This window comes from Grus americana, chromosome 4 (genome assembly GCF_028858705.1).
Source record: "Grus americana isolate bGruAme1 chromosome 4, bGruAme1.mat, whole genome shotgun sequence".
NCBI classification, from domain to species: Eukaryota; Metazoa; Chordata; class Aves; order Gruiformes; family Gruidae; genus Grus; species Grus americana.
In genome coordinates, this window is record NC_072855.1 from 3,568,536 (window position 1) to 3,594,487 (window position 25,952).

The 25,952-nt window shown below is 44.2% G+C and overlaps 1 protein-coding gene across 1 annotated transcript in view; it reads left to right on the forward strand.

The window, feature by feature from the left end:
- SMOX (spermine oxidase) overlaps positions 1 to 25,952 on the forward strand; it is a 54,852-nt gene that overhangs the window by 23,247 nt on the left and 5,653 nt on the right. The window contains exons 2-5 of the mRNA XM_054825233.1: positions 5,944 to 6,178; positions 10,730 to 10,956; positions 19,563 to 19,736; positions 22,961 to 23,660. Coding sequence (XP_054681208.1) covers positions 5,971 to 6,178; positions 10,730 to 10,956; positions 19,563 to 19,736; positions 22,961 to 23,660 — 1,309 coding nt within the window. The 5' untranslated portion in view covers positions 5,944 to 5,970. The remainder of the gene's footprint in view (positions 1 to 5,943; positions 6,179 to 10,729; positions 10,957 to 19,562; positions 19,737 to 22,960; positions 23,661 to 25,952) is intronic.

A 25,952-nucleotide genomic window follows, 5' to 3' on the forward strand; every position in this document is an offset into this window, starting at 1 on the left:
ATTTCAACAGCTGATGAGTGTCACTGTTAAAAATAGGCATAATTTCTGTTCTGAATTTTTCTAGCTTCTACTCTTGGTTGCTCAATCTCACTTTGGCTCTGCTTCGATTGAATTAATCCTTTGGTGTCAAGTAGTCTCTGCTTGTAAACGCTTTCAGAGTGTGATGACAAACCTGCATTATTAAACACATGTGTATGTAGTGCCTCTTCATGTGCTGATAGTATCTCAAATAGGCACACTTAATAATAAAATAGCAATGTGTTTATTTCTTGTGTTTCCATTTAGTCTTTCAACTGAAATGAAGTCTTGTTGTTTTTATCTGAGTTCCTTTCAAACAAACAATGTTGTTTAGGTTTCTGATTAAGGGTGATGCTTAATTCCCTTTCCCGATTAAAAACCTAGAGGGAATAAAGTGATTCTGGTAAATTTTAGTCGGCTTATGCTGGAACCGCTTAGACTGTGCAGTCAGCAGGGAGTTTGTTTGTGTTGATAATGCATTTCTCACCCTCCAGGCTGGCTGTTACACTCGTTAATGTGAACACTGTCAATTCAACACTCTACAGAAGGACTAAAAAATTTAGGCAAATAGTGTGGTTAGGAAAGAAAACTGGGTCCTCGTGCAGGAGTCTCAGAACAGCACGTGGAAGTGTAGCACTGGCTGCCTCTTCTGGAGGTGCAGTTCCTCTCAACCTCATTTTAGCTGTCGAAAGCTATTTCTAGTTCATTAAGTATGTCATGGTAATATGAGGTGATATGTTGAGTGAAAGAGTCAGTGCTGAGGTCCCCACGTCTGCGAGTGTGTGTCCCTGGAGGCTTCATGTTGGACTTGCCGTACTCTGGCCCCATGAATGCCCCTTAGTGGCTGGGATGCATTTTGGCTTCGATACTGCTGTGCAGCATGAATGAAAGCATAGGAAGTGAGGTGTTGAGGTCACTCCAAAGCAAACTCCTGATTCTAGCTAAACTGCCAACGTAAGGGGACTCAGAAAGGTCAAGTGATTGTTTTAAACTGGCCCATAAGCTTCCTTTATGCTTGTGTATCCTGAGATACGTATGCCAAAGATCAGCAGGATGGATTACTCCTCCTTGGCATCACCGGAGAGGCTGCAGACAGCAGATGCAAGTTGGACACCCGAGTAATTAAAGGGGGTGAGGCAAGTCCCACCTGAGATGACCATGATTGCTGTCTGTGGTATGCTGGGAGCTCTCAGCTATGGCTCGTGGGTATAAGACAACCTGCTGTGTGATGTGAAGTCTGAAGAGAGAGGAAAATTGCTTTTATTTTCACCTTTCCTGGTAGAAAAAACAAACTAACAAAAAAACCCCCAACCAACCACCAGACAAGCCTTTAAGCATGCAAGCCTTCTTTTCTGTACGTTGCTTTGCCTGAGTGTTTGTGTCATCACAGCTAGGGCACTACCACCACGTGAGTATTTGGGTGAGCTAAGAATAGCAGATTTCCTTGAGAAATGTTTTTGTTTATTTTGGTTTTGTATTTTTAAATTGCGGAGCCTTGGTGACCTTTTTCTTAAGGTTCCTAGAAGAATAGCCCGATCAGAGAGTATTGTAATAAGGAGGGCAGTTGTGAACTGCCTTAATTGTCTGGCTTCTTCCTTCTGACCTGCAAGGTTTTACTGGCAAAATGAGGAAACAAGTCGTGAAGTGGACATGCCTCTGAACTTGATTGCTATTGCTGCTGGATTAAAGGTAGAGAAGGCTAACGTGACGTTCACATTCATGCTATTTCTAGGTTGCCATTGTCTGTGGGGCCATTGTAACTTGAATAAATAGAAGGCACTCTGTGTTAAAGGGAATGTATCCAGTATGTATCATTATTAAAAGGACGAAACACAAAAATCTGTTCAAAATTGTTTCTAAGTTATTGCTAGGATGGCTCTGGTGTGAAGTGCCACTGAAAGCTAACAAGGCTCATCTGTGCGGATGAAGAGTCGTTTCCCTGGGTGCATAACTAAGATCAGCAGAGATGAAGGGATGGGGAGCTCATAGGCTCGAAGTGTACAAATGCCAGGAATGGAAACACATGATTCTGGGTTGGTAGAATGATGCCCATCTGAGAAAATACATTTTTGCAAAGATTTACCTGCTGGGAAACAGCAGTTGAGCTCAGGATTTTTTTTTTTTGGGGGGGAGGGTGGGGTGGGGGTGTATTTTTAGGGATTTTTTGGAAGGTATTTCTTTGCATGAAGGAAAGAGACAGTAGTGAGAAGGAGTGAATGAAGGATAGTGGCATCCAGGGAGGCAAGGGCAGAATAGCAATAGAGACTGAGAAAAGGGAGCTGGTCTGGAAGAAGTAGTGATTAAAATACCATGAGTGAGACACTTAGATGCACAAGAGGTAAGAGGATCAAAGCTGTATTTTTAAAAGATGTGTATTTGGATTTTTTAATTTTATTTTATTGTGAATAGCCAGTGCCTGTTAGCTGTCTCACAGGGAAGCTATAAGCAAGACAAAGCAGGGGGAACTTTACTTTTAGTCAAGCTGTGATTTAGTACTACCCGTGCTCTTAGATGAACAAAGTAAAATTACAGCATCAGAGAGATTTGCAGTAGAACAGCTAACACTTCTTACCCTGTGATTTAAAAAAAACCCACAAACAAAAAAAAAGAAAAAGAAAAAAGAAACAACCCTTTTTGGCAATCAAGAAAAAGTAAAAAGCCAAACTATCTTTGTGTCAGAGGACCTAGTAATACTCACTGGCTCAAACTCTGGCTGGTGGCTTGGCAAGTACTGAAGGCAGAGCCTTGCACATAATAGACCGTGTCTTATGTGCTTGTCTTACTTATGAGCCTAACAGAGTGTATAATTGATACTGAAATAAAGTGTAGTGGGGATTCATATATTTGTATTATCTGTTCATTTCACAATGGAGCATGCATCCTGGTTGGAAAGCCCAAGCTCTTGCAAAATTTTAATTGCCTTCCCCTGACGATGATATGGTAAAGGTTGTTGGCTAATTAAGGGTGGTTTCTAAATCAGGATTCTGTACACACAAAATACCCTGTTATTTTCTCATCTGTCTAGACAGGTCACCTAATCCAGCTTTAAAATGCTGAAACAGGAGGGGAAAACATTTTCTTGAAGCTTTCATGTGAATTCTTCACATGAGTTCACCGAAGCCAGGATTAGGAAAGCTGTACTTAAAACTTAGCTAAACCGGTTCAATTTCGATAGGATGTAGATGGCAGAAAAGATGTTTTTTACTGTGGCAATTAGAATACACGCATCTGGAGACTAGGTGATAAGCGGAGAGTGTTGTAGAATGTCTATAGGTTGTAATAAATCCTGAAGACATTTCTAGTAAGAGTTATTTCAGCTGTGGGTTTGTGATAGCTGACAAATGAGGAAGGACTAGCCAGATTGATTTATTTCTTCTTGAAGAGATGACTAGGATCATATATGAAGGTCCTTAGCACCGAGGAGAATGTGAACAGGGAATGACTGTTCAGTGTTTCTTATAACACGGTTTTGGGGGATGTCCTCAGTTTTCACTGGGTAGTGGTTTTGAAACCACCAAAAGAATGCTAATGTTTGCATAATGTTAATAGACTTAGCAAAATTGTTGTGAAGGCCAAACTTATATGGGGATTCAAGAAGGAGTTGGCAAAGGATTTAACTTACACATCATGGAGCAGTTCCCGACTACCTCCTGAGGGAGGCCCTCTGTACCTGGAGTGCCATGTTCCTTTTTATCTTAACCCATTCTGAAAATCCAATTTCAAAGTGGATTAAGATAAAAGGGAAAGAAACCCACTCCTCTCCCAGGTGAGGAAAGGCCACAGGAGAAATGAATGAGCATCAAAGCCAAGTAGAGACAAGTCCTAAAGTGTCTGCAACTGGAAACTTGACCCATCTCACCAGCTGCTGTAGGGAAGGAGCTTTGCATCCTCCTCTCCCCTGCCTGCTCCAGATATTTACTGTTTCTTGTGGAACCAGGGAAGAAATCATTTGCTACTACTTCTTCAAACTGTTGTACTGCTTTTGAATCCAGCTTGCTCAGGAGTAACTCCAGTGCCTTGTTTTGGCTGCTCACAGCTTTTCTGTTTGTCAAATGACCATGATACGTGACTCTTTCGTGATGGACTAGAAAGCGTGTTTGACTTCAGCTTGGAAATAACTCTCCAAACACCTATGGCTGGCTCCCTGTGACAAATATCTGCTAGCTGAGATGTGTTGGTTGGGAGATGAAAACAGTGAGATGATTGATGTAATTGCAGGTAGAAGTTTTTAGCATGGTTGCAGCCAGATCTGGCTCAGTGTCACCTGTTCCGTTGTTCAGTGGCAGTTGGAACAAGCCGTGTTGGCAGAAGCAGAGTTTGTTACAGGCACTGTGTTGATCTCTCTTGCAGGTGAGCCCAGATAAGGTGGATTGAGCTGAAGTTGTTCCAGCTGAAACTAAACATTTTCAAAATAGTTGTGGAGACCTCCAGTTGGACCACTTTACTTATACAGCTGCTTAAATCACTACTGACTGCAGTCTGGTGTCACCGCTGTTGCAGACAGCAGGAGATGCTTGGTCAACATACAGAAATGCTTTAAGAGCCTGGAGAAAAAGATTCTGTCCAATTGAAACCACTATTGCTTTGTACTTCATTAGTACACGTGATTATATACTGTGATAGTCCAGTAGTGTTTTAAGCACAAAGGTTTGATTCTTCTTCTGGTAATGCAAGAGAGAAACAGGAATTTTTGACACTGGCCACGTGTTGGGAAAATTGGGGAAGAGCTCAGGAGTATCCAGCAGCTTGGCAACGGGTAGTGGCAGCATCCGAGCTCCTTGGATGTCTCTGTGTTCGGTAAGCGTTGGGTAGGGAGGATGGTAAGGTGAGGTAGGAATTGTGTGTGTGCTTTGCCCAAATCATCGGGCACCAGCTGGTTGAAGGGGTGATGACTCCTGGGCTGTGTCTTTATGCTTTGCAAGTCAGGGCTGATGTCTTCTTGGGCCTGGTGGAGTATGGGTCTCTCTACCCTGTTCCTTCATGCTCTTGAGGACAGGTGTGAACCCATCCAGAACCAGATGACTAGGCATTGACACTTGTGTATAAGGACATCCTACATTGGTGGTCCCTGACTAAGGTTTAACCTTAACCATGGACTCAGGCCATGTACTAAAATAAGGTGATGGGACCCAAGAACTAAGGGTATACACAGTTGAAAAGATGGCTTCTAGGAGTCTGCAAAGAAAAGCAGGATACTGCTGGGAGCACTTGGATGCCTTGGGTGGGTGGAGGTAGAAGTGGACTAGTCAGGACTGGTACAAGTTTGAACCTCTCTTCATCAGACTCAGGCTGATCCTGGTGTGGCAGGACAGTGTTGGCTCCAGGGGCTGCATCGTGTGGCTGTGAATTTTTCAACTGGCCCTTGTTGGCTTTCATCAGTTGAAACATTTTTACTGTCTGTACCATTTCTGTAATGATTGGTTTCATATCTGATCTCCGTGCTTTGAGCTAAATCCTCTTTACCTAGTCCCATAGTTATATGATCTGAAGCTTATGCTTTGTGGTTGCCACAGAGGCAAAGTGCATCCTCATCGCTGTTGTTGTGGAGCTTGTCGGCACTGAATGTGTGGTTTTCTTTTTCTTTTTTTTAAGTCTTTACCACAAAATTGCTGATTTGGAGCTTATATAAAGAGATGGGAGTTTGAAAATCCTTTGACTTCTCTGGAAATAGTCTACATGGTACAAGAGGGTGGAGATTTCTGGAGTTTCCAGTACTGGTGCTCCAGGCCAAAAAGTTGTTGCATCCCAATTTGACCTCAGTTATCCTTCCTATGTATCCCATTTTCGAGGCTGGGTCTAGTTCACAAGTTTTCTTTCTTTTCTGCTGGACTTTTTTCTTTTTTTTTTTTTAAGACTTCCTTAGTATTTTTAACTGCAGAAGTTTCAGCCGGGATCCCTGAACACCCTTGTTTGCTTTTTCCATAGGTTCCTTAGAAAGAGAGCTCGGACGGCATGCAAAGTTGTGAAATATCTGCAGACAGCACGGATGATCCTCTTAGTAGTGGCCTACGGAGAAAACGACAGCCTCGAATAGTAGTTATCGGTGCTGGGCTTGCAGGCCTGTCAGCAGCGAAAGCGCTCTTGGAAAGCGGTTTCACGGATGTAACTATCCTTGAGGCGACTGACCGAATTGGAGGCCGCGTGCAAAGTGTGAAACTTGGTAAGAGCAGCGTTTTGGGGGTAATGCGTTGGGCTTGCTTTATTCTGCTAGCAAGACTTCGTGTTGTCGTTGGGTTAATTCGACTTTGGAAATGTGCTTTTTCAGTCAATGTGCGCATGCAAAAGGTTATTTGAGGTGTGATGTTGTCAGGAACATAAATCCTTGGGCTTCTTTCAGGGTGGGTGGGTGAATTTGAGCTATATCTTGTGCGCCTCTTCTGAGGGAGGGCTGCTCCAAACCCATGTTTCTATAAATTAAAGATCTCTGTGATTGTTTTCACTTGTTACACAGAGCTCTTCCTGTACAGTCTGTGAGAAGCTTTCTGTGATTAAATAACTGTATTGAGACAGTTTCCACTAATGTTTTCAAGCTTGACTCTTGACTAGGAGCACTCAGTAAATCTCCTGGCTAGTGAACGGCAGTTTCTCAGTGACTTACATCACTTGCACAGGGGCAAGCTCCAAGCCATTCTGTTTCACAAATAACCCCATTCATTTCCCTAGAACTAATTTACTGTGTAGGGCACTACCCACTGTGAATCAGCCTGCTGGAAAAACCTCTTCAATGTATCCTTTCATCCTGATTTGCAGCTTTCCTACCTCTGTAGCTTCCTTTCTCAGTGTGTAATAAAGGTGCAGACACTGGATATTTTAATCTCAGGTCAATTGGAAGGGCTTGTAAAATCTCTAAATGCAAAACTACTGGAGCAAATGGTACCCTTTGCAGCACAGTAGTCAATGAAACTTCCCCCGGTATCTAGAAGGGCACTGCGTGTCTCTTCTCTGTGGGGGGCAAAAAGATCTTGACTTTTACTGAATTGCCTTCCTGATTTCAATTAACTAGTTCTGTTTCTGATCCTACTCTCTGTATTTACTCTTCGGCCTCTTGCTGCCCTCCTTTCTTTGTATTTGTCAGGTGCTTACATCACTTACTATATTTTACTCGATAAACTCAGCATAGTAAATAAACAGCAGTGTCCTATGAACTTTCAGAAGGGAAATGAATGAAAAGGCAGTCAGACAAATCTAATCTCCAGGGTTTGAATAGGGCACTTTACATTCTGCTGAGACTTGGCATAGAGGTTAGAATGGGAAGTGTGTCCTTTACTCACAATACACTGTATTAAAAATATCCTGGATCATGTCTGTGAGAGGAGGGAAGTGTTAAAGACCTGAAATCTTCAGGGAGCAATATATCATTTTGCCAGCGCACATGTGAAATAGTTTTATTGTACTGGTATCAGGACCAGTTCTCTCACCTTTGGACACCTTCACGGGCTACTCATATCTTTGCCTTTGCTGGGGACCTACCTCCTGTTCGTTAACACTTCTTAACTAACGTGAGACAAGAGCAGGCTTTTCAGTCTGGTGGAGATCATGCAGTTCGTAGATGCAACTGTTATTTGCAGAGCAGAGGACTGGAATCCAAAGGCTTGATCTTTTAATACCTGTGTTAAAACTACAAACTGTCTGTCTTTTACCTTCCACCGAAGTTACTCTGTGTGGGTATGGACTGCAGTTCTCTCCCAAGGTGGGCCCATGTTCTGGTCCCTTGGGTGCTTTGCAGATCCATGTGCCCTTTACCCAAACAGTTTTGGAGCTCTGTTGGGTGGTGAAATCGTCAGAAGCAGCATGTACTCAGAACCTCTTTATTCCCTGGTATGAGGGCAAAAGGGCAGCATGGTCCTGGGCTGTGTTTTCTTCTTCTGTACTGCCTGGAGCAGCAAGATTGTACCTGGGGCATGCAAGACCTGCTCATTTCTCAGAACTGGCTAAAGCTTACCAAAAAACTGTTACAGAAGTGGTTCTTCCAGGTCTTCAAGATATGACCGCTTTGATCTGCTTGTCTAAATGACATTTAAATGTTAAACTTCTCTGGCCGCTTGCTTGTCTGCATGCTTGACTAAATACCTGATTTAAATCTTCAACAGAGCTACAGTAGCACCTTCTCAGGGTTCTGCCCTAATACTGCTGCTCTCACTGAGCCATGCTGTGTCTTGCAGGGGACAGTATTTTCCCCTCAACTGCATAGAGTATGTTGCTACTCAGCACATGGGAATAATTCGGATTTTCCAAGGTTTGGTTCGTCATGTCTAGCACAGGTGAGGCAGAGAGTTGGTGTGTTTGTGGATTCTAAGTGTATTTCTTGTACATGATCGAGAACGTCTGTATCCACTGCAGATACACCAGGACAGGATGCCCAAGAAATAGTCAGGGCTGCAAAGGGAAATGTGAAAGTTCCCGTGCGTATTCAGAAGGCTTGATATGCAATCTGTGCGTTCCTTTGGAAAATTGCTGGTATGGTATGTTGTTGTGTATAGCCCTGTTTTGACTGCTACTTGTATCTCAGGAATTATAGTCACAGAATAAGGAGCAGATTGTTTCCTATTTTGTGTTGTATTGGATGATTAATTTGAAATAGATTAATATTGAAACTAAAATCTTTTAAGGCTCTGAAAGCAAATTAGCTATCTCTCTTTAAAAAGATGGTATTTAATATTACACTTTTAAATAATTTATCATGTAACTTACACTAGGTAACAACTGGTTTATCTGCTTGGTAGTGATGATAGTGACTTTCTAAGTATTACAGGCAAGAATGACTCTGTTTAATTTGTTGGTATTTGATTATATTCCACACAGCTACCGAAAACAGGAGAACTTGGAACACATCATAATTGTTAGCAAGCACCAATACAGTGGGACTTCCTGGCATATATTTTTCTTTAAAAGATCAGGTGCCCCATAAATAAGAGTTATACACAGGAGGATTGTTAGTGTAGCAGAGAGCAAGCGCCTGACGTGAAGCAGCAGGCAGTATTCCTGCTGCTGATCTGGCATGTGATGACTCGCAGGAGGATTGCATTAACAAGGTGACTGCCACATGCAGTATTTATGAGGTTTGTACCTTTGGCTGCCAATGTACAGCAGTCATTTCCGCTAGGCTGGGTGCTCTGAGACTGTATTGGAGTTTGTGGCACCTTAAATATTCACACGTTTGTGACTTGATGCTGCACACTCTGAAGCACATGCTTTGTTTTAGGTACACGTAGAAATCTTGTGCTCTTGAGTCCTGTAATGCATATTTTGAAAGGCAATCAGTATGCTCCTTAATGACGAGGTGGTTGTCTGCTTGAAAAACAAGATACGCGGAGCTTCCCTTGGAGGCAATGTCTCAGCTGGAGAGCAGCATTTTCGGAGCTTTCACGTGTTAACCTTGACTGCATTACAGCATAGTGCTGCAGTGTCTTTCTGTCTGAGCATATATTTACATGTTAAACAGTATATGATGACTGGTAACTGCATGATCCTTTCTTCATCAAGCAGGATCCTATTAACCAACCCACTTAATCAAGCATTTATACACCTCTGCAGAGCGAGCTGCACAGTGTGGTGTTGGCTGGGATGCTGGGAGAACACAGCTTTGTCAGACTTTAAAACAGTTAGCTCCGGACTTCTGAGAATCTCTAAAAATGTGGGTGGAGGACATGGCCCACACTTATTTTTAGCACCTCCTTTCAGCTGCCGAACATCTCCCTGGGCTATCAGCCCAATCGTGGCAGCACTGGCTTGGCCGGGTCAGAGCCCTGGTGCAAACCCTGTTAGTTATAAGGAAAGGAGAGAGTGGGGCTGACCAAACTCTTTGTGTTTTGCAGGCAGAGAGCAGAGGTGATGAAGGCTAAATGTGTTTGGTGTTTAACCTGGCAGTGCATCTTTTTACACGACTTGATACAAATTTTCAGAGGCATAAATAATAAAATATAACCTGTTTGCTCATTTGGAGAATGGAAATGCATTTTCATATTGCAGTTAATCTGAGGGGTATTTGTAAAAAACATGCATTTTTAATCACAGGACAAGGTTCAGTAAGCAAGCCAGTGTTGCTGTCCCAGGGCAATCCAAATTTTGCTACATCTCCCTGCTGTAGATGCTTTTCTTTCTGTGTCTGGGTATCCATCCCCTCCTCCTCAATACAGTGGATATTTGAAGTCTATAGGTACTCTATTCTTTCTCTACCACTGTAATATTTATGTAAGTATCCTCATGTGTCCTTTTTGCAATAGTGCACTGTGGCTTCTTATAGCTCTTTTCCTTCCCACCCCTCCTTCGCTAGTACATGGCTTGTGCTGTAGGATGAGCGGTACATCCTCTGCTGTCTGGTTCTGTTCTTAAGTGCAGGTTTAGAGAAAATGGTTTAGAAAGATCAAGTGACAAGGATAGAGCAGTTAGCAACAAACATGATAAGAACTGGGAACCTAGAAGATTCTGGATTTTGCCTTAATATCAGAGGTGTGTCACTGTGATGTATCTTTATTGGAAACATCTCATCCTTCTAGCACTATCTAAACTTGTGTCCTGAAGGACTGGTTTGAAGAACACTGGCATTACCCTTGTCTAACAGAGAAAGCTCGTGTAAGTGGTGTTCAAACATGCGGTGTCCTTGAGCAATTGTTCTGGTTTTGCACATGTACATTCTATTTATAGTTGAGTGTGACATGCTTTCAGAAAAATGGGCTTCTATAACTACTCTGCTTGGTTTACTCTCCTGCAGGGCACGCCACTTTTGAACTGGGAGCTACGTGGATTCATGGTTCACATGGAAACCCAGTCTATCATCTAGCAGAAGACAATGGTTTACTTGAAGAGACTACTGATGGTGAGAGAAGCGTTGGACGGATCAGTCTTTACTCCAAGAATGGGGTGGCTTATCATCTTACCAACAATGGGCAAAGGATCCCGAAAGATGTGGTTGAAGAATTCAGTGATTTATACAACGAGGTTGGTATTCAGCTGCTCTGTCAGGTTGTAGATTTGCCAGAAACTCTGGGACTCCCTTACAGTTACAATGTTCCGGGTACTGGACAAAGGTGGAAAACTAGGAACATCTTTAATTTCTTTGCAAAAAATCAACGCTTAATTTGCTCATCTGCTTAACCATACCCCATTTGTTCCTGATGTGGGATTGTTCTTCCTAACAGCAGTGAGTTAGTCTTTCCACATTTGTCATCAGTTTAATCACTTCCAGCAACTATTGCTGGGGAGATCCAGTCATTTGCTCTAGAAAGTTGCTACTTAATTAAAAGGGTAAAGGAGGGATCAAATTACTAAACAAAGTAGAACGCAAAACCTTAGCAACAACCAGCTAAATATTGTAGCCCTGTGACATTTTATTGATGTTATAAATACCGTAGTGTGCTGTGTAGTATGCCAAAGTCAGCGCAGTATTGTAGGAGTTGCAAGTTTTCTTGCATCAGAAGGAAAGGAGCATCTTTTCTGGTACATTCAGACCAGCGCGGACGTCGATTTAAGGTTATTTTAACTTCTTGTGCTCAGTGTTCTGTGACGTCCTTTTCAGTTCAGTGTAGATGAGGGCCTCAATATGTGATAGAAGAGCCAAACAGAAAAAAACAAAACAACTACAGAGGCAGAACCTGAAAATACTAAATAGAAGCCTGTAAGATGGAAATGAAAATGCATATTTAGTGGAAAGATTAACCTCTGCTAAAAAAGCAATAAGCCAACATTAGACAAAAAAAGGCCCAATTTACTTTCATGTAACTTAACAAACTGCTGCTGCTGTTTCCTGAGGGTTTCTTACTGATTTGTCTGTTGAACACATATGAAAGATTGGTATTAGTTCTACCTGCTTTCACTAAGATTTGGCCTTAGGTAGACTGAAGTGAAATAAAGAGGCTTGCCAAAGTTAATTATAATTATTCCCCCCATTTTTTTTTAATATCACGAAGTACTTTGAAGGGGATCAGTGCAGAATGTCTAGTCCTCCAGGTAATGTCATCTCTCAGTGGGTTATATAAAATGGAGCAAAACATTATTATTTTCATCAGGCTGCAGCCATGCCTAAAACCATCAGATTTTCATCTTACACTGAACTTCACCAGTATTTGATGCTTGGCTAAACACAGCCTAGATTCAGGTTACTCTTGCATGCTTTATGCTTAAAAATATGTCCATGAACATTTAGAAAGCCAGTAAAAGAGCCACTGTACCCTGTATAGAATTATCAAGAATTGAATAGGCAGCAGAAACAGGGATTTTCTTTGTTTGAAAAGATTTTTTTACGTAGTCCTAGGGCTCTGAACTGGAATCTGGGATGGGATGGCACAAAATTATTTCAGTTTTAGAGAGGAGTAGTAGGAATTTCAAAGAAACCGCATTAGGGAAGGAATTTAGCCACCCGTGGCAGGGAGGGAATTCTTCCTGGACAAATGCAGGTGGAGATAATTCATCTGAACAACTTTTTTGTATTACTGGATTGAAAAGAGAACTAGAGCCAGCCAGGAAAAAAAGACAGGTGAGACGTGTGTGGAGCAAGATTAACAGCAACTAAGACTAGAAAAGAGAGAGGGAGTAAGTGAAAATACTGCAGTGAGCAGTATTATTTATGTAAATGGAACACAGCCAAAGTGCATGCAGCGCTCGGTGATCATCCTGTCTCAAAGATGATATGAAAATCTCCAGCAAAGGGAGGATGTCGGAGGCAGGCAGACTCTGAAATGAGAAGAGAATACAATGAGAGCTACTTAGCTTTGAGAAACAGCCGATAAGATAAAGGCTGTAACAAGGTGCCAGTGTTTTAGAAATGATTAATTTGGTAAATCTACCCTTCCTTTTAAAGCAAGGGAAAGGGGGCAGCCAGTGACACGAGAGAACAACACATTAAAAGTTAATCTACTTTACGCAACACGTAATTAGCTTATCATTGCTACAGGATATCTTTATCGCTAGGAGACAGAAAAGGCTTTCACATTTATGGATTGTAAAAATATCTACAGCTGCTCTTTGCAATAAAAAATATGTAAGGGACAGGTTAAGCCAAGAAGAGGACATCAGCCAGCCTCTAAATGTTGCTGGAGAGGTGCTTTCTCTGTCTTCCTTGAAAGTGTTCTGGAATTTCTTGTGGGGGCAGCTCATGGTTTTGTTGAGCTTCTTGTCCCAGCCTCTTTGGGGTGTCAGACTGAACAATCTTTAGTGATTAAAGACCATGGGAATAGAGGTGAGCTACGTGATCTCCTGAAAATCTCCAGTTAAAAAAGACTGTATGAAATACAAGTTCCCCGGTCGGTGGGCAGTCAGGAGCATGTGCAGCAGGCGTGTGGCTTTGGGGACCTTTTTCTCTGGCATAAGGTGCAGAGGATGTTTCTGTTTACACGTGCTGAGTCAACCTGGTGGGCTTCTGGTGTGGGTTTTTTTTTTTTCTTCCTCCCCCACCAGCATTTATTTTGCGTTTTCACTACAGTCCATTCTATCTTTTTATTATTTTTTTTTCCATCCTGGCTGGCCAATACTCTCTTGCTTTAACTGGTGATGAAATGATTGCTGGGGAGGAACAGTAGGAATTTGGTCTTCAGTTCTGCATCTCTGGATTTTTTTTTTTTTTTTGAGGAGGCAGGTTTTTGGGGAGGTTTTGCTATAATGTCTCGAAGTTGTCCAGAATAAAAAAAACATCTTACAGATCACCAGATCCTGAGGTCAGGCTCCTCGTCTGCCTTGTAGGAGCTCCAAGACCATTCTCAGAGTCTTGGGGCAGCCTGCTGTTAGCAATCCCGCCATCACGTCATCTCATCTCTCAGGCTGCATCTTCCCCTTTAGAAGAGGCTGAGATAGGACAGCATGTGTGTCACAGCCTTTGCTGACTTGAAAAGAAGTAAAAAACCAAAACCAGCCAGAAACCACATGATCGATACAAAGCCTAATCAGGGATGGAACACTGGCATTAACAGTGGAAAACGTAGTCCTAATGAACGGGGCTAAATTTGTCACGGTTTCAAATGCCTGCCCTCCCTTGCACAGCCGGCTCACTTCCCGTATGCTCACACACTGCCCTTCTTTTGCTGCAGCAGCTGCCACGTGCTTGGGCTCGAGCATATGCCTTCAGCTCTGCCGCTCCATCTGTGTGTCTCTAGCCCCAGTTATCTTGTCATCTGGACACCAAATTCTAGTGAATGCAAAGCGCAAAGGGCCTCCCCTGAGTGTTTGATGTGGGTATGTGGAGTCACTGAAGCTGGAGCTTAGCGAGGAAAAGTCTCTGCTGTGTGCTGAATTTTCCCTGTGTGAAAGGCAAGGCACCCCAGTACCTCCAGAGCTTTGCCTCGCTAGTTCATTTGGAAAGTCCTTACGCTTTTTCCAGGCACTTACCCAATCTTTTTTGGCCGGCTTCTTCTACTTCAATACAAGATTTGCTTCTTTTTGTTTGCAGTAGCCTGAATTTTTAATAGCTGTAGGGATGTCTCACAGAAGCCTTTATTTGGTTATGAGACAGCCAGCAGTAAGACTGCTCAGCTCTTCATTTCTGTAGCAGACGGGTCACTTTGAGAGGCTGTCTTAACTGAGAGGCTGTTGCACTGCATTGAATTTGGTCAAGATCTATCACAAGCTTGTGACCGAGGTGACCTGAATCATCCTCTGTGAGAGCACGAGAAAACTCAGCAATGCCTGCAAGGAAGGTCTCCAGTCCTGCAGAGCAGCCACCTGGATTTCCAACCCTGCATTGCCAAGCGATGCGCCATGAGAAAGGGCATGGAGCCTGCCGTGGGCAGGACAGCTCTCCAGCCACTGTTGTTTTAAGACTATCCTTCTTAGACCATGTACCGTGTGGGGCTGGCACTGGTCAGGGTCATCATCAGTCCATTTGGTTGGCCTCTCAAAGGAAAGGGGCACCAGCACTGGAAGGTTCCCCAGGGTGTGATGTCCATGCCGTGTGTTCATAATCTTCCCACCTTCCTCTCCACTTCTGCTAGGATAACTGGGGGAATCCCAGGGCCTGGGGGGATTTTGTCCTCTGTCCGCTTATAAGACATCTACATGACCCTCAAAGAAAAGGGACAGGAGTGTGACCTCTGAGGGTAATGTCTGCAGCTTCAGTGTCTGTGTGTGCTTGTAACTGCTGGGACAACCCATCTCAGAGTTGCTCTTCTGCCCCTGCTAAGTCCCCATTTCCCTCTCCAGAGAGGTATTTAAGGCCAGCTCCCAGGTTTTTGTGAAGGGTGGGAGGGAGGTGGTGAGCTTGACAAGTTAAATGCAGGTGAAAAATCATACTGTTTTGCCTGCCCAAGAATTTTACAGTCCATCTGCCAGCCTGATTTAGAAAAAGTGGCTATTTTTATGACTTTTCAGTTAGGACGTGGTCCCTAAAGACCTTCTGCACGGGAAACCTCCCTTTAGCAATCAGCTAATTAATGGCCTTGTTATCTGTCAGCTTTCTCCTGTATGCTGCACAGCTTTTGGGGGAGGGATGCAGCCAAAGAATGACAAAGTTTTCCACCCTTCTCACCCCCACCCTGTGCTGGGCTTGGTGCCATCCCCAATTATGCTCCAGTGCCTTGCTTTGCCTTATCGTAGAAAGCAGGACCAAAGGGCCACCGAGAGTCACTGTTCCCTCCCTGCCCCTCTATTGCACTGACAGATGTCTGGCCTGGTAACAGCATGGACCTATCTCCATCGGGGTTTTTTTACTGACCGGGGATTAAATCACTACAGTTTTTAAGCCAAGTAAGAAAAAGACAATGCTACAGGTCGTCACCGGTGCTGACAGGAAGGAGCGTGGATTGGGATGTGCTTTCCTGACCTCCTTCAGTGCTAAGAAACTTCTTTATTTAGATTTGTTCTTCCTAAGAGACTGCCTCTTCCTGTGGTGGAGGGGCATGTATGTAGTAAACATGTGTAGGTGGAAGGCTGTAGGTAAGGGAGAGGATGTCCCTGGTAGAACCCATGTTCTCTGCACACCCTGGTTGTGGGGATGCCCCAAACCTGGTCATGAAAGAAGACAGAAGGTGTAGGGTGAAGTGAAGCCATTTTAGGATTATGGCCATTTAATTAACTCCTTTAATTTCTGATCTTTAGCCCCATTTCCCCACAGGATTGTATGCAAACCTTCAGAATTAGGGATGGAAATCCACACAGAATGAATAGTCGCTTGAGGTGTTCTGCATCTTCTGCTGATGGTTCTGGCTTCTAGGGCCAGTTTCACTTCAAGCCCAGAGGAGCTTTAGAGTGAGAAACGATTAGGTCATTGTGCTGGGATGTGAGTGTGCCAGTGGGAGTTGATGCAGTCTGTCCTTATTTTTTCTTCCTTTTTATTATTATCAGATCTGTGATAATAGAAAAGGGAGATCAGTCTGGGCTGTATATGGTGTAGCTCCCCTTGCTGATGGGCACGGTGCTCTCAGTTTGGATGCATGGATATTTTGTAGGGTTAACTAGAAAATCAGCAGAATCTTTCAGGTGGTTCTTGATACTACCTTTCACCAGGCTTTTGGAAATAAAGCTCACTTGAACTCTCTCAGGAACCCTTCTGATGAAATGATTGAAGGAGAATGTGTTTTTTAAATCTCACAAATGCCTATTCCCTGTGACTTCAGAGGTGCTCCTGTAGGCGTGATGATGCTTTCTGTTATTACGAGCAGTTGCCCACCTGAGGAAGCAAAGCCGAAGTAACTCCAACTCCAGACCGTACAATTCTGCTCCTACTTCATTAAAAATGTACCTTAAATGAGACTTCTAGTCAACTTTTCCGTAGTTTCCTATACAGAATTTGTTTGCTGCATTTTACATTAAACAATACATTTTGAGCAATTTTTGATTCTTCTATTATGACAACGTATCTCTTAATGTAGGACTTGCTGTTTTTTCTCCTTTTGCTTCTTTCCTACAACAGCTTTGCTTTTTGTTCTTCATCAAATGGTTCAGCACCCCCAACAACAGAAAAGCAAGGAAATAACAGGGATTCTGAGAAAAAATAGTAAATCCTGATAGTGATTATACTTTCCTGCTGTCTGATACATGGGATGACATATATAGGAAAGACTTGATGTTTACAGCACAGAGAACTGTGCGTTTCTGCTCTTTTCTCTGTTAGATAATGAAGAATACTATGGTTAATAAAAACATACCCCTGGCTCACACATCCTTTTGGCCAAATGGTAGCTGGGTTTTAACACAGCTTTGCTTGTCTTGTGAATGTGTTATCTGCTTATAGTGTGCAATCGGCTTATGAAAGCTGAGCTGCATTATGCTGACGCAAGGTCTATGCAGCTTGTACTTGCTGGAAGTGGTTTGGGCCTCAGAAATCAGTGGACCTGAGAACTGTGGGATGGTGAAACTGCCAAAGAGCTTTTGGCATTGGGGAACAGAGAAGGTACTCTTTCCTTTCCTTTGCTGGAACCCTTCATCTTATACAGGGCGTTGGTCTCCACCTTTCTTGCCTGGAAATCTCTTTGGAAAGGCTGTGTCACAACTAGTGTCTGCAATTCTCTTCTGTCTTTGCCAGCTCCGCTCATTTTTCTTGTGATTACTTCTTGTCTGTTTTTGTAGTTTGTTTTCCCCTTTTTTTTGCATTCTTTCACTTATTTTCTTCTTCGATTTCCTCCTCATCCCTTACTTGTGTTTATCTGCTCACCTTCCTCCATTCACTCGCAGACATGCTCTCTCACTCTTACCACTGCTGTGCATTTTTCCTTGCTGCCTCTCTTTCACAGAATCACAGACTGGTTTGGGTTGGAAGGGACCTCAAAGCTCATCTAGTTCCAACCCCCTACCATGGGCAGAGACACCCTCCACTAGCCCAGGTTGCCCAAAGCCCCATCCAGCCTGGCCTTGAGCACTTCCAGGGCTGGGACATCCACCACTTCTCTTTCCTCAACATCCCTCTATTTTATGTCCTCAAATTCACTTTATTCCTAGAACCCAAGAGAAAAATCAAGCTCGGCAAGCGCTGAGGTACTAACAGGCTGACTCCTGTCCTTACCTCTGCCGTCAGAGTGGTTCCAAAGATTGTTTACCAGTATGGTGATAGGCGCTTTATATATAAAAATATATATTTAAAATATATATATAAAATATACTGGGGAGAATCAGAGTGGGAAGAAACTAAAACATGATGAATTAGCTACATTAGCAGAGAATGGGAAACTCTAGGAGCCTTTGAAGGAGAGGCTGTCAGTTCTACCAGCTTCCAACCAGGCATTTACTTTTGAGTTGAACTTCTCAGTACATCCAATTAATCTTGTCTCCAAAAAAAGGATCATAAGTTGTAATGAAACCATTTTTGACAGGAGGAACCTCACCAAGCAGAGATACTTCCTCTCTGGTTGTGAGAGTACTGTGTACCCCAGTGGCATGATATAAATGAGAAGGTGACTCATTCTGGACAAACAAGTTATTAATGGGATGAGTTGCACTTCTGGGAGGCATCTTTTGAAAGCTTTCCTATGTTAAAAGATTCCTCGGAGTTTTTCCATGGAAAGGAAGGGCCATGATTCAACTGCAGGCTCTTCTGGCAATATTACAGACAGACGTACTGATTACTCCAGACAGCCACAAGCAGATGGCCAAGGTGGATGGTTGTTTTCTTGCTTTTCAGTAGCTTATACGATGGAAATCTGAGGTTAAAAAAATGTCAGGAAGATCTCCTTCAAAGAAGAACAATTTGTTAGAAGGAGATTCTTCTTGTGGGTCCTTCTCAGGCTGGCTCCCAGTGGGGGGTTACTAGAGCTGTCATTGTTTTCCATGGATCTATACCTGTCTCATACTCAACAAGTAAAATGCATGTGCCTACAAAATTCCTTTGCTAAGCCTGTGTTGGTTGCTTCCTATTTTTCAGGGGACAACAGAAAAGTAACTATGAAACTGAAATCCCCCAGTCTGGCGGATTTCTGGGCAGTATTGCTAAATAATGGAGAGGGTGGAAGGGCTGGTTCCAGGTTAGAGGAGTCAGACGTATGGGCCCTGCAACCTGGGATTGCACCTGAGACCCTGAGGTGGGAGAAGAGCAGGTGCTTTATGGCCAGGAAACATGTGGGTCTTGCTGCTTGAGTTCACTCTCTGTAGACTTTGGATGGAGGCCGGGGCCAAGTCAGGCTGTGATGCTGCTCAGCAGAGCCAGAAATTAGACAGAGCGAACCCAAACCTGTTCTGCAGAGGTGCTCTGCTGTCTGCACTTACTTGGCTTACTGATCCACCTGCAGCAGCTAAGCAGCTGGTTGAACAACAGGCTTTAGCTACTGAAAATGGCAGGACTGTCCCAGCTGGTGTTCTGCAAGTGACAGAATGAATGAAAAAATAGCTTAATAGTAAGTTAATAGTAACTTAATGACTTAATAGCAACTGAACTGTTGCAGGTGAGTAAGAGTGTTATCTTTGCCTGGAAGGGAAGTGTTGCTTCCTGCCTTCTAACCGGCATAGCCGTGGGTGCAACTTGACTTGGTGTTGGAGCAGAGCGCACAATAAACTGCCAAAGCTGAGCTTTAAAGTTGGGAAGAGAAGATGATCTAAATGTCCTGGGTTTGGATGGAGGGAAAAGCAGCTTGCTTGAGGCTTGGATTGTGCTGTGAATCACATTGTCCATCCTTCTGTCCCATCTCTGGCAGGTCTATAACCTGACTCAGGAGTTCTTCCAACGAGGTAAACCAGTCAACGCTGAGAGCCAGAACAGTGTGGGCGTCTTTACACGGGACGTAGTGCGCAAACGTGTCAAGGCCGATCCGGATGACACAGAGGCCATCAAGAGGCTGAAACTAGCCATGATCCAGCAGTACCTTAAGGTGTGTGTGCGCATCCTATTTTTTGTTTGTTTTTGTTTTAACTAAGAGCAGACAAATCTTGAGCCTCAAACACCTGGCTAAACCTTGCCCATTACTGGCAAATTGCTTTCTGTGGTTTCTTGCAGCTGGGGCAGTTTGTGTTTATATTGACAACTTTTCCTCGCGAGGCGTATCCAAAGACAGTGGGCTGCAAGAAATAATGATTTTGCTCTCTTTCCTTTTTTTTTTTTATTCCTTACTTTAAACTTCCAGCTTTCTAATTAGAAGGGGCTTTCCTAGGCCCTGTTAAATTTTCTGGTGTGATTTAATGTTTTCTTACCACCTGAAGCTACTCTATTGTCAGGTTCTTTTGGTAATGTCTTGTCTTGTGCCTTACACCTGGGACCCCATGATTGTGCCTGAGTGTCTTTTACCCCCTTCTGCCTCTGTCCTTATCTCAAAGACCAGAAGAAATGTAACTTTGATACTGGTAATTTGCTGAAGAAATCCCTAGAAAGCATTCTGAAGGTAAAGCAATAAAATCAAAGGTATATTGTATAAACCCATGTCCTAATCATCATTCCTTATGACTTCCCTAGTTCTTTTTATCTCCTTGGCCTAAATGAGATCTCTGTGGGATGAGGACTTAATGCTGCATCAAGCACTCCACAAGTGAAGTGTATCAGTGATTCCTATTTTAATTATAATGACTTAAAGGCTTATGAAATGAGGCAGGGGAGGCAAGCAGCACTCTGTGATGTGGCTAAGTGTATGATATTCAGTATTTACAGCTGGGAAGCTGAAACAAAGAGAAATAAAGACCTAAAGAGTCTCACAGGAGATGTGTGATAAAGCTGAGATTTGAACCCAGACATCCTGAGCACTGTTCTGATATCTCACTGTACTGACCCAAGAGCTTGTATCACAGGGCATCCCTGAAGCTGCCACATAAAAACTAGTTATTTATTGTGTTATCCATGTAACAGCACCCATGCATACAACGTTAGTCATTGATATAGCTCTGGTTTTCCTGGTGGTTACTTCTGTGGTTGCTACAGGTTGCCACAGCCAGAGACTTTTCTGCAAATCTTGCAAATCCCTTCTCATGTGTAAATACCTGAGAACAACAAAGCTTCTGATACTTAATATTATCAGATCAGAGTGGTTGCTGAGAAAGTGGGGATTAACTGGTGTCTCAGACAAAGTATAGTCTTGGTACTTGCCTGGTACTGGCATTTTTCCTTCATGGTTGAAAGAGTCAAATAGCCATCACTGTTAGTTATTTTCATAATGTGGAATGTCCTGTTGGAGCATCCAGGCAGGATGAGCGGCCTGTTGTGTGGCCCAGTGTGCAGGGTTTGTGTTCTGGGCCAGCAGAACTGACCCTGGGAGAGTGTTGGAGAGTGCTCGCTCAGCCGTCAGATAGGATGGAACCACAGCAGACTCAGAGGATAGGTCAAGACCTAGCTGCTGGTGACCTGGACCACCAGTTGTGCCTGCTCAGTCGTCACTGGAGTCATCGGGCAATGACCAGGAAAGGACAACCACCTGAGTGTCTAGGAGCAGCCTGTGAACTCCTTAGTACAACTTTGACTTGTTTGACTTTTTATCACAGCACAGAGATTCCTGCCTTGCACCAGGATGCTCTACAGGGAGAAGGTATAGGCTTGCCAGGCTTCCAAACATGGTCATTAAAGTGTGGAAAGGCCTGGAAAATTGGCCCAAGAGCGAGATAAGGAACTGTAATGTTCTCTTTGCCTAAAATGCTTAAAGAATCCTGGAATGGCCTGTGTTGGAAGGGACCTTAAGGACCATCTAGTTCCAACCCCCTGCCATGGGCAGGGACACCCTCCACTAGCCCAGGTTGCCCAAAGCCCCATCCAGCCTGGCCTTGAACACTGCCAGGGAGCCAGGGGCAGCCACAGCTTCTCTGGGCAACCTGGGCCAGGGCCTCAGCACCCTCACAGGGAAGGATTTCTGCCTCACATCCCATCTCCATCTGCCCTCCTGCAGCTTCAGGCCATTCCCCTTGGCCTGTCACTCCCTGCCCTTGTCACCAGTCCCTCTCCAGCTTTCCTGGAGCCCCTGTAGGGACTGGGAGGTGCTCTAAGGTCTCCCTGGAGCCTTCTCCTCTCCAGCCTGAACACCCCAACTCTCTCAGCCTGTCTCCATAGCAGAGGTGCTCCAGCCCTGGGATCATCTCCATGGCCTCCTCTGGACTCGCTCCAACAGCTCCATGTCCTTCTTGTGCTGGGAACCCCAGAGCTGGATGCAGTACTGCAGGGGGGTCTTACCAGAGCGGAGCAGAGGGGCAGAATCCCCTCCCTTGACCTGCTGGTCACGCTGCTGGGGATGCAGCCCAGGACACGGTTGGCTTTCTGGGCTGCAAGCGCACATTGCCGGGTCATGTTGAGCTTAAGAATTACAGTGTGTGAATCATTGTGACTCTGGTGATTTGAAGATTTTAAGATCACTGTGTCCCATGCATCAGTATTATCATTAGAAACTTATCACAAGACAGGCCAAACATCCTGTCTTTGTTCCAGGAATTGTTGGAAACTATGGCTATGCCTAATACTCCTGCAAACATTAACCTAGAGGTCCGAATCTAAAGCTTTGATAATCACATCAAAAAAGTGAATCAAATGCAAGTGTCTCACATCTTGGCATTTCCCTTCTCTGTCTCCTTCAGTTCCTTCTGTGTTGGATCCTCTCACCTCCTGCAGATTGTTAGCTTGCTGACTGTTTGACAGCATGTTGAAAGCTGCAGGCAGCAGAAATAGCTGCCATAAGTTTTTCATGGCTCCTCATGGGAACATTTATTAACATTGGAAAGAGCATCTGATTGACATAGCTCCAACTTCTGTTGTAGGAGCCCCAAGCAGCCAGTGCCTGGCCAGCGCAGTGGGTTTTAAATGATGGAAAACAGTCAGAACTGTAACCCAGAATCATGCAGAAACAGAGACATCATCTCTGAACTCTGGCCAATGCAACCATGGCCGACGCAACCAAAGCTGATGCATCTTGTTACCATGACAAAATGGTTTCTCTGGTTGGAGGGAAGGCTAAGGATCGATTTTGTTAGATCCTATGGCCAAACACTTCTTTACTAGCAAAAATAATGTGGTTTAAGCATGGGATTCAGGACTCCCAGCTTGTGCAGCTTCTCTGTGCCCTTGCAATGTTGTGCTGTGGCAAAATGAGTTGCTTTGTGGCAATGTTGTTTTTGTGTTGCTTTTCCTTAGGTAGAGAGTTGTGAGAGCAGCTCCCACAGCATGGATGAAGTCTCGCTCAGTGAATTTGGGGAATGGACCGAAATCCCTGGAGCTCATCACATCATTCCTTGTGGCTTCATTAAAATCGTGGAGATTTTGGCCCGCTCCATTCCTGAGTCTGTCATTCAGCTCCGCAAGCCGGTCAAGTGCATCCACTGGAACCAGTCGGTCAGCAAGGAGATTGAGAGGGTGGCTGACCACAACAGTGACCTCCCCGAGGAGGACAAGGGCTCCGATGTCTTCATAGAGTGCGAGGACTGTGAGTTCATCCCAGCTGACCATGTCATCGTGACTGTGTCCCTGGGAGTCTTGAAGAAACGCCACGAGAGCCTTTTTCATCCCCGCTTGCCTGAGGAGAAGGTGATGGCCATTGAGAAACTAGGAATCAATACGACTGACAAGATTTTCCTGGAGTTTGAAGAGCCTTTCTGGAGCTCTGAATGCAACAGCATCCAGTTTGTCTGGGAAGATGAGGCAGAGAGTGAGAGCTTGACTTATCCTGAGGAGCTGTGGTACAAGAAGATCTGCAGCTTTGATGTACTCTACCCACCAGAGCGGTACGGCCATGTCCTGAGTGGCTGGATCTGTGGAGAAGAGGCTTTGATTATGGAGAAGTGTGATGATGAAACTGTGGCAGAAACATGCACCGAAATGCTACGTAAATTTACAGGTCAGCCATGCTCTGGTTCCTTTGGTGAGTGGAGAAGAGCGGGAGAGTGGGGCTGGGCTGTTGAATAACCGCTAGGAAGGAAACACAGGAAAGTAATTTTTAGTTCTTTCGCATTTTATGTCCCTTTGAATGGGCTGTGCGTGTGCTTCCAGCATACCTCCTGCTTGGGTGTGCCTGAAAGCTATTTATACAGAGGGGCTGATAACCAGCTCAGGAAGTGGTGGGCAGAAGTGCTTGAGGATTCCACATCCTCTGCTTTATTTAATCACAAATAACTCTTCAGCAGCTGGAGCTGTTGGACTCAGTACTCCTGAGGACTGATCTCAGCTGTGGAAAGCAGCATAGCTCTTTTAGAGCCAGTGGAGTTGAACCTGTTTAGATCAGCTGAGATGTGGTGGTGGGGTCACATCCCTGACTGCCATCCAACATGACGCTATATGGAAATTTCATTGGCCTAAATTTCAAAGAATCCATTGATCTTGAGTGTTTCCATTTTCTGGGTACCTCACTTAAACCTTCCTGGACTTCACAGATTTCACATTTGCTGAGCACACATCACATTAAAGGCAGCAGTTGGAGCAAGACAGATCTTAGGTGTGTTATACTGAGAAAATCCAAGGTGAAATCACTAAAAATAGTAATACTTGAACATGCCGGGCCTTAGTTTGTGTGCAGTCACTTCTCTAGAAGTTGCACACCTTCCCAAGAAAAGGGCTTTTTGCATCTGCAGAGGTCTTTGAGATCCTCTGATGGAAGATGCTATACAAGCACAAGTAGTAAGGTAGTAATGCTGAAAGAAATAGTGATTGACTCATTGGTGGTCTTGAAATAAGGATTTTGAATTCATACATAATTATAAGCAATTATAAGAGCATCATCCTCCAAGATTAGATGTATTTTATGCTATTCTAGAGATGAGTCCCGTGATTAAGCTATTTCTATCTCCCTGCTAGCTTGTGTTAGCCAAATTTCAACACCCAGTGGGTTTCCGGCCTTACCTCTTGTGCATGGACCTCCAATTAACTGAAGAAATTTGTCTTCACAAGTGTAGCTTGCCCCGGTGCTTACAGACCATTTGCCACCAACCACATGGAGATCTAGAGGAAGTGTCCTGGAAGTTGAGGACTACCTGCATAACTGGCTGCTGCCAAAAGAGGTTTTACGTTTTACTACGCTCTTCAGAAGTCGTAGGGTAGACACTGGATTCAGAACCCCTAATTCAGAGACCAAAACTGAACCTTTGTTTCAGCTTGTTCAGTGTTACATTTCTGATGAACCTGTGGCTCCTCTGCAGAGAAGTAGAACAAATAAGTGAATGCTCGACTCTGGGAAGCTTCTGCCTCCTGAGCTGTTTGTTGTCAGTGGTGTTGGGTATCCCTACGTTATGTTGCAATGTCAGTACGTACATGCCTACTTTCCTCCTGACCTCAGCAGGCCAACTGCTGCTCTACGCAGGCGTAGCAGGAGGCTCTTCTCTTTAATGCCAAGTTTTTCCAGTGCTGATGTCTCCCAGAGCGTATAAACAACCTTCTTTGTTGCAGCTCTTCTTGCTTAAGACCTCTTTTTTTAAAAAAACCCTTGACTCATCAGTGGGAATTTGGCTCTTTGGGTCTTTCTTAGTTTGGCAGATGGGAATATATTCTCCTTCTTCCTTGTGGGGCTCTTTCACTGTTATTGTTTGCATCTGTTGGATGTTCCTCTCTTCCTCCCAGGATGGAAATATGTTGGCACTGGGTTATCGGTATGTGCTGCAGTTGCTGTTCCAGCTGATACTGCACCTGGTCACTGTCCATCAGCCTCTTCAGCAGTGTGAGCTCTGTCTCAGCCTTCTGCTAATCCTGGGTTATCTAGAGCCTTGCCCTGCAATGAACATTTTGTGCATAAGCTGAGAGGTCGCCTCTCAGCTGCTCGAAACTGCGAGAAGAAAGCCTGACCTTGGAGCACCCATTACACAACATGACCTGCCCACTTTCTGCCCAAAAAACTTGTTAGTTTGTCAAAAACTTTTTCACAGATCTTCCAGGAAGGTCTTGCTAAGGTAGCTGGGTTTATCCTGTTACCCTTGCTCCCCTATTTTCCCTAGCAGGTTCACAGAAGCAGCAATACGTCAAGGCTAATCTGGGCTGGGTCCCAGGCGGGCGGAAATAACAGAAGTGTGCTCAGCTCTTCGTGCACCTACCGTCTTCTCCACGAATCTGTTTCATTTAGAGTGTGAGAGTGGGTTAGACCGGCTAGGGGGTGATTGAGGGGGTACAAAGCAGCCTTCTGTCTGTGATCTAACTGTAGTCATTT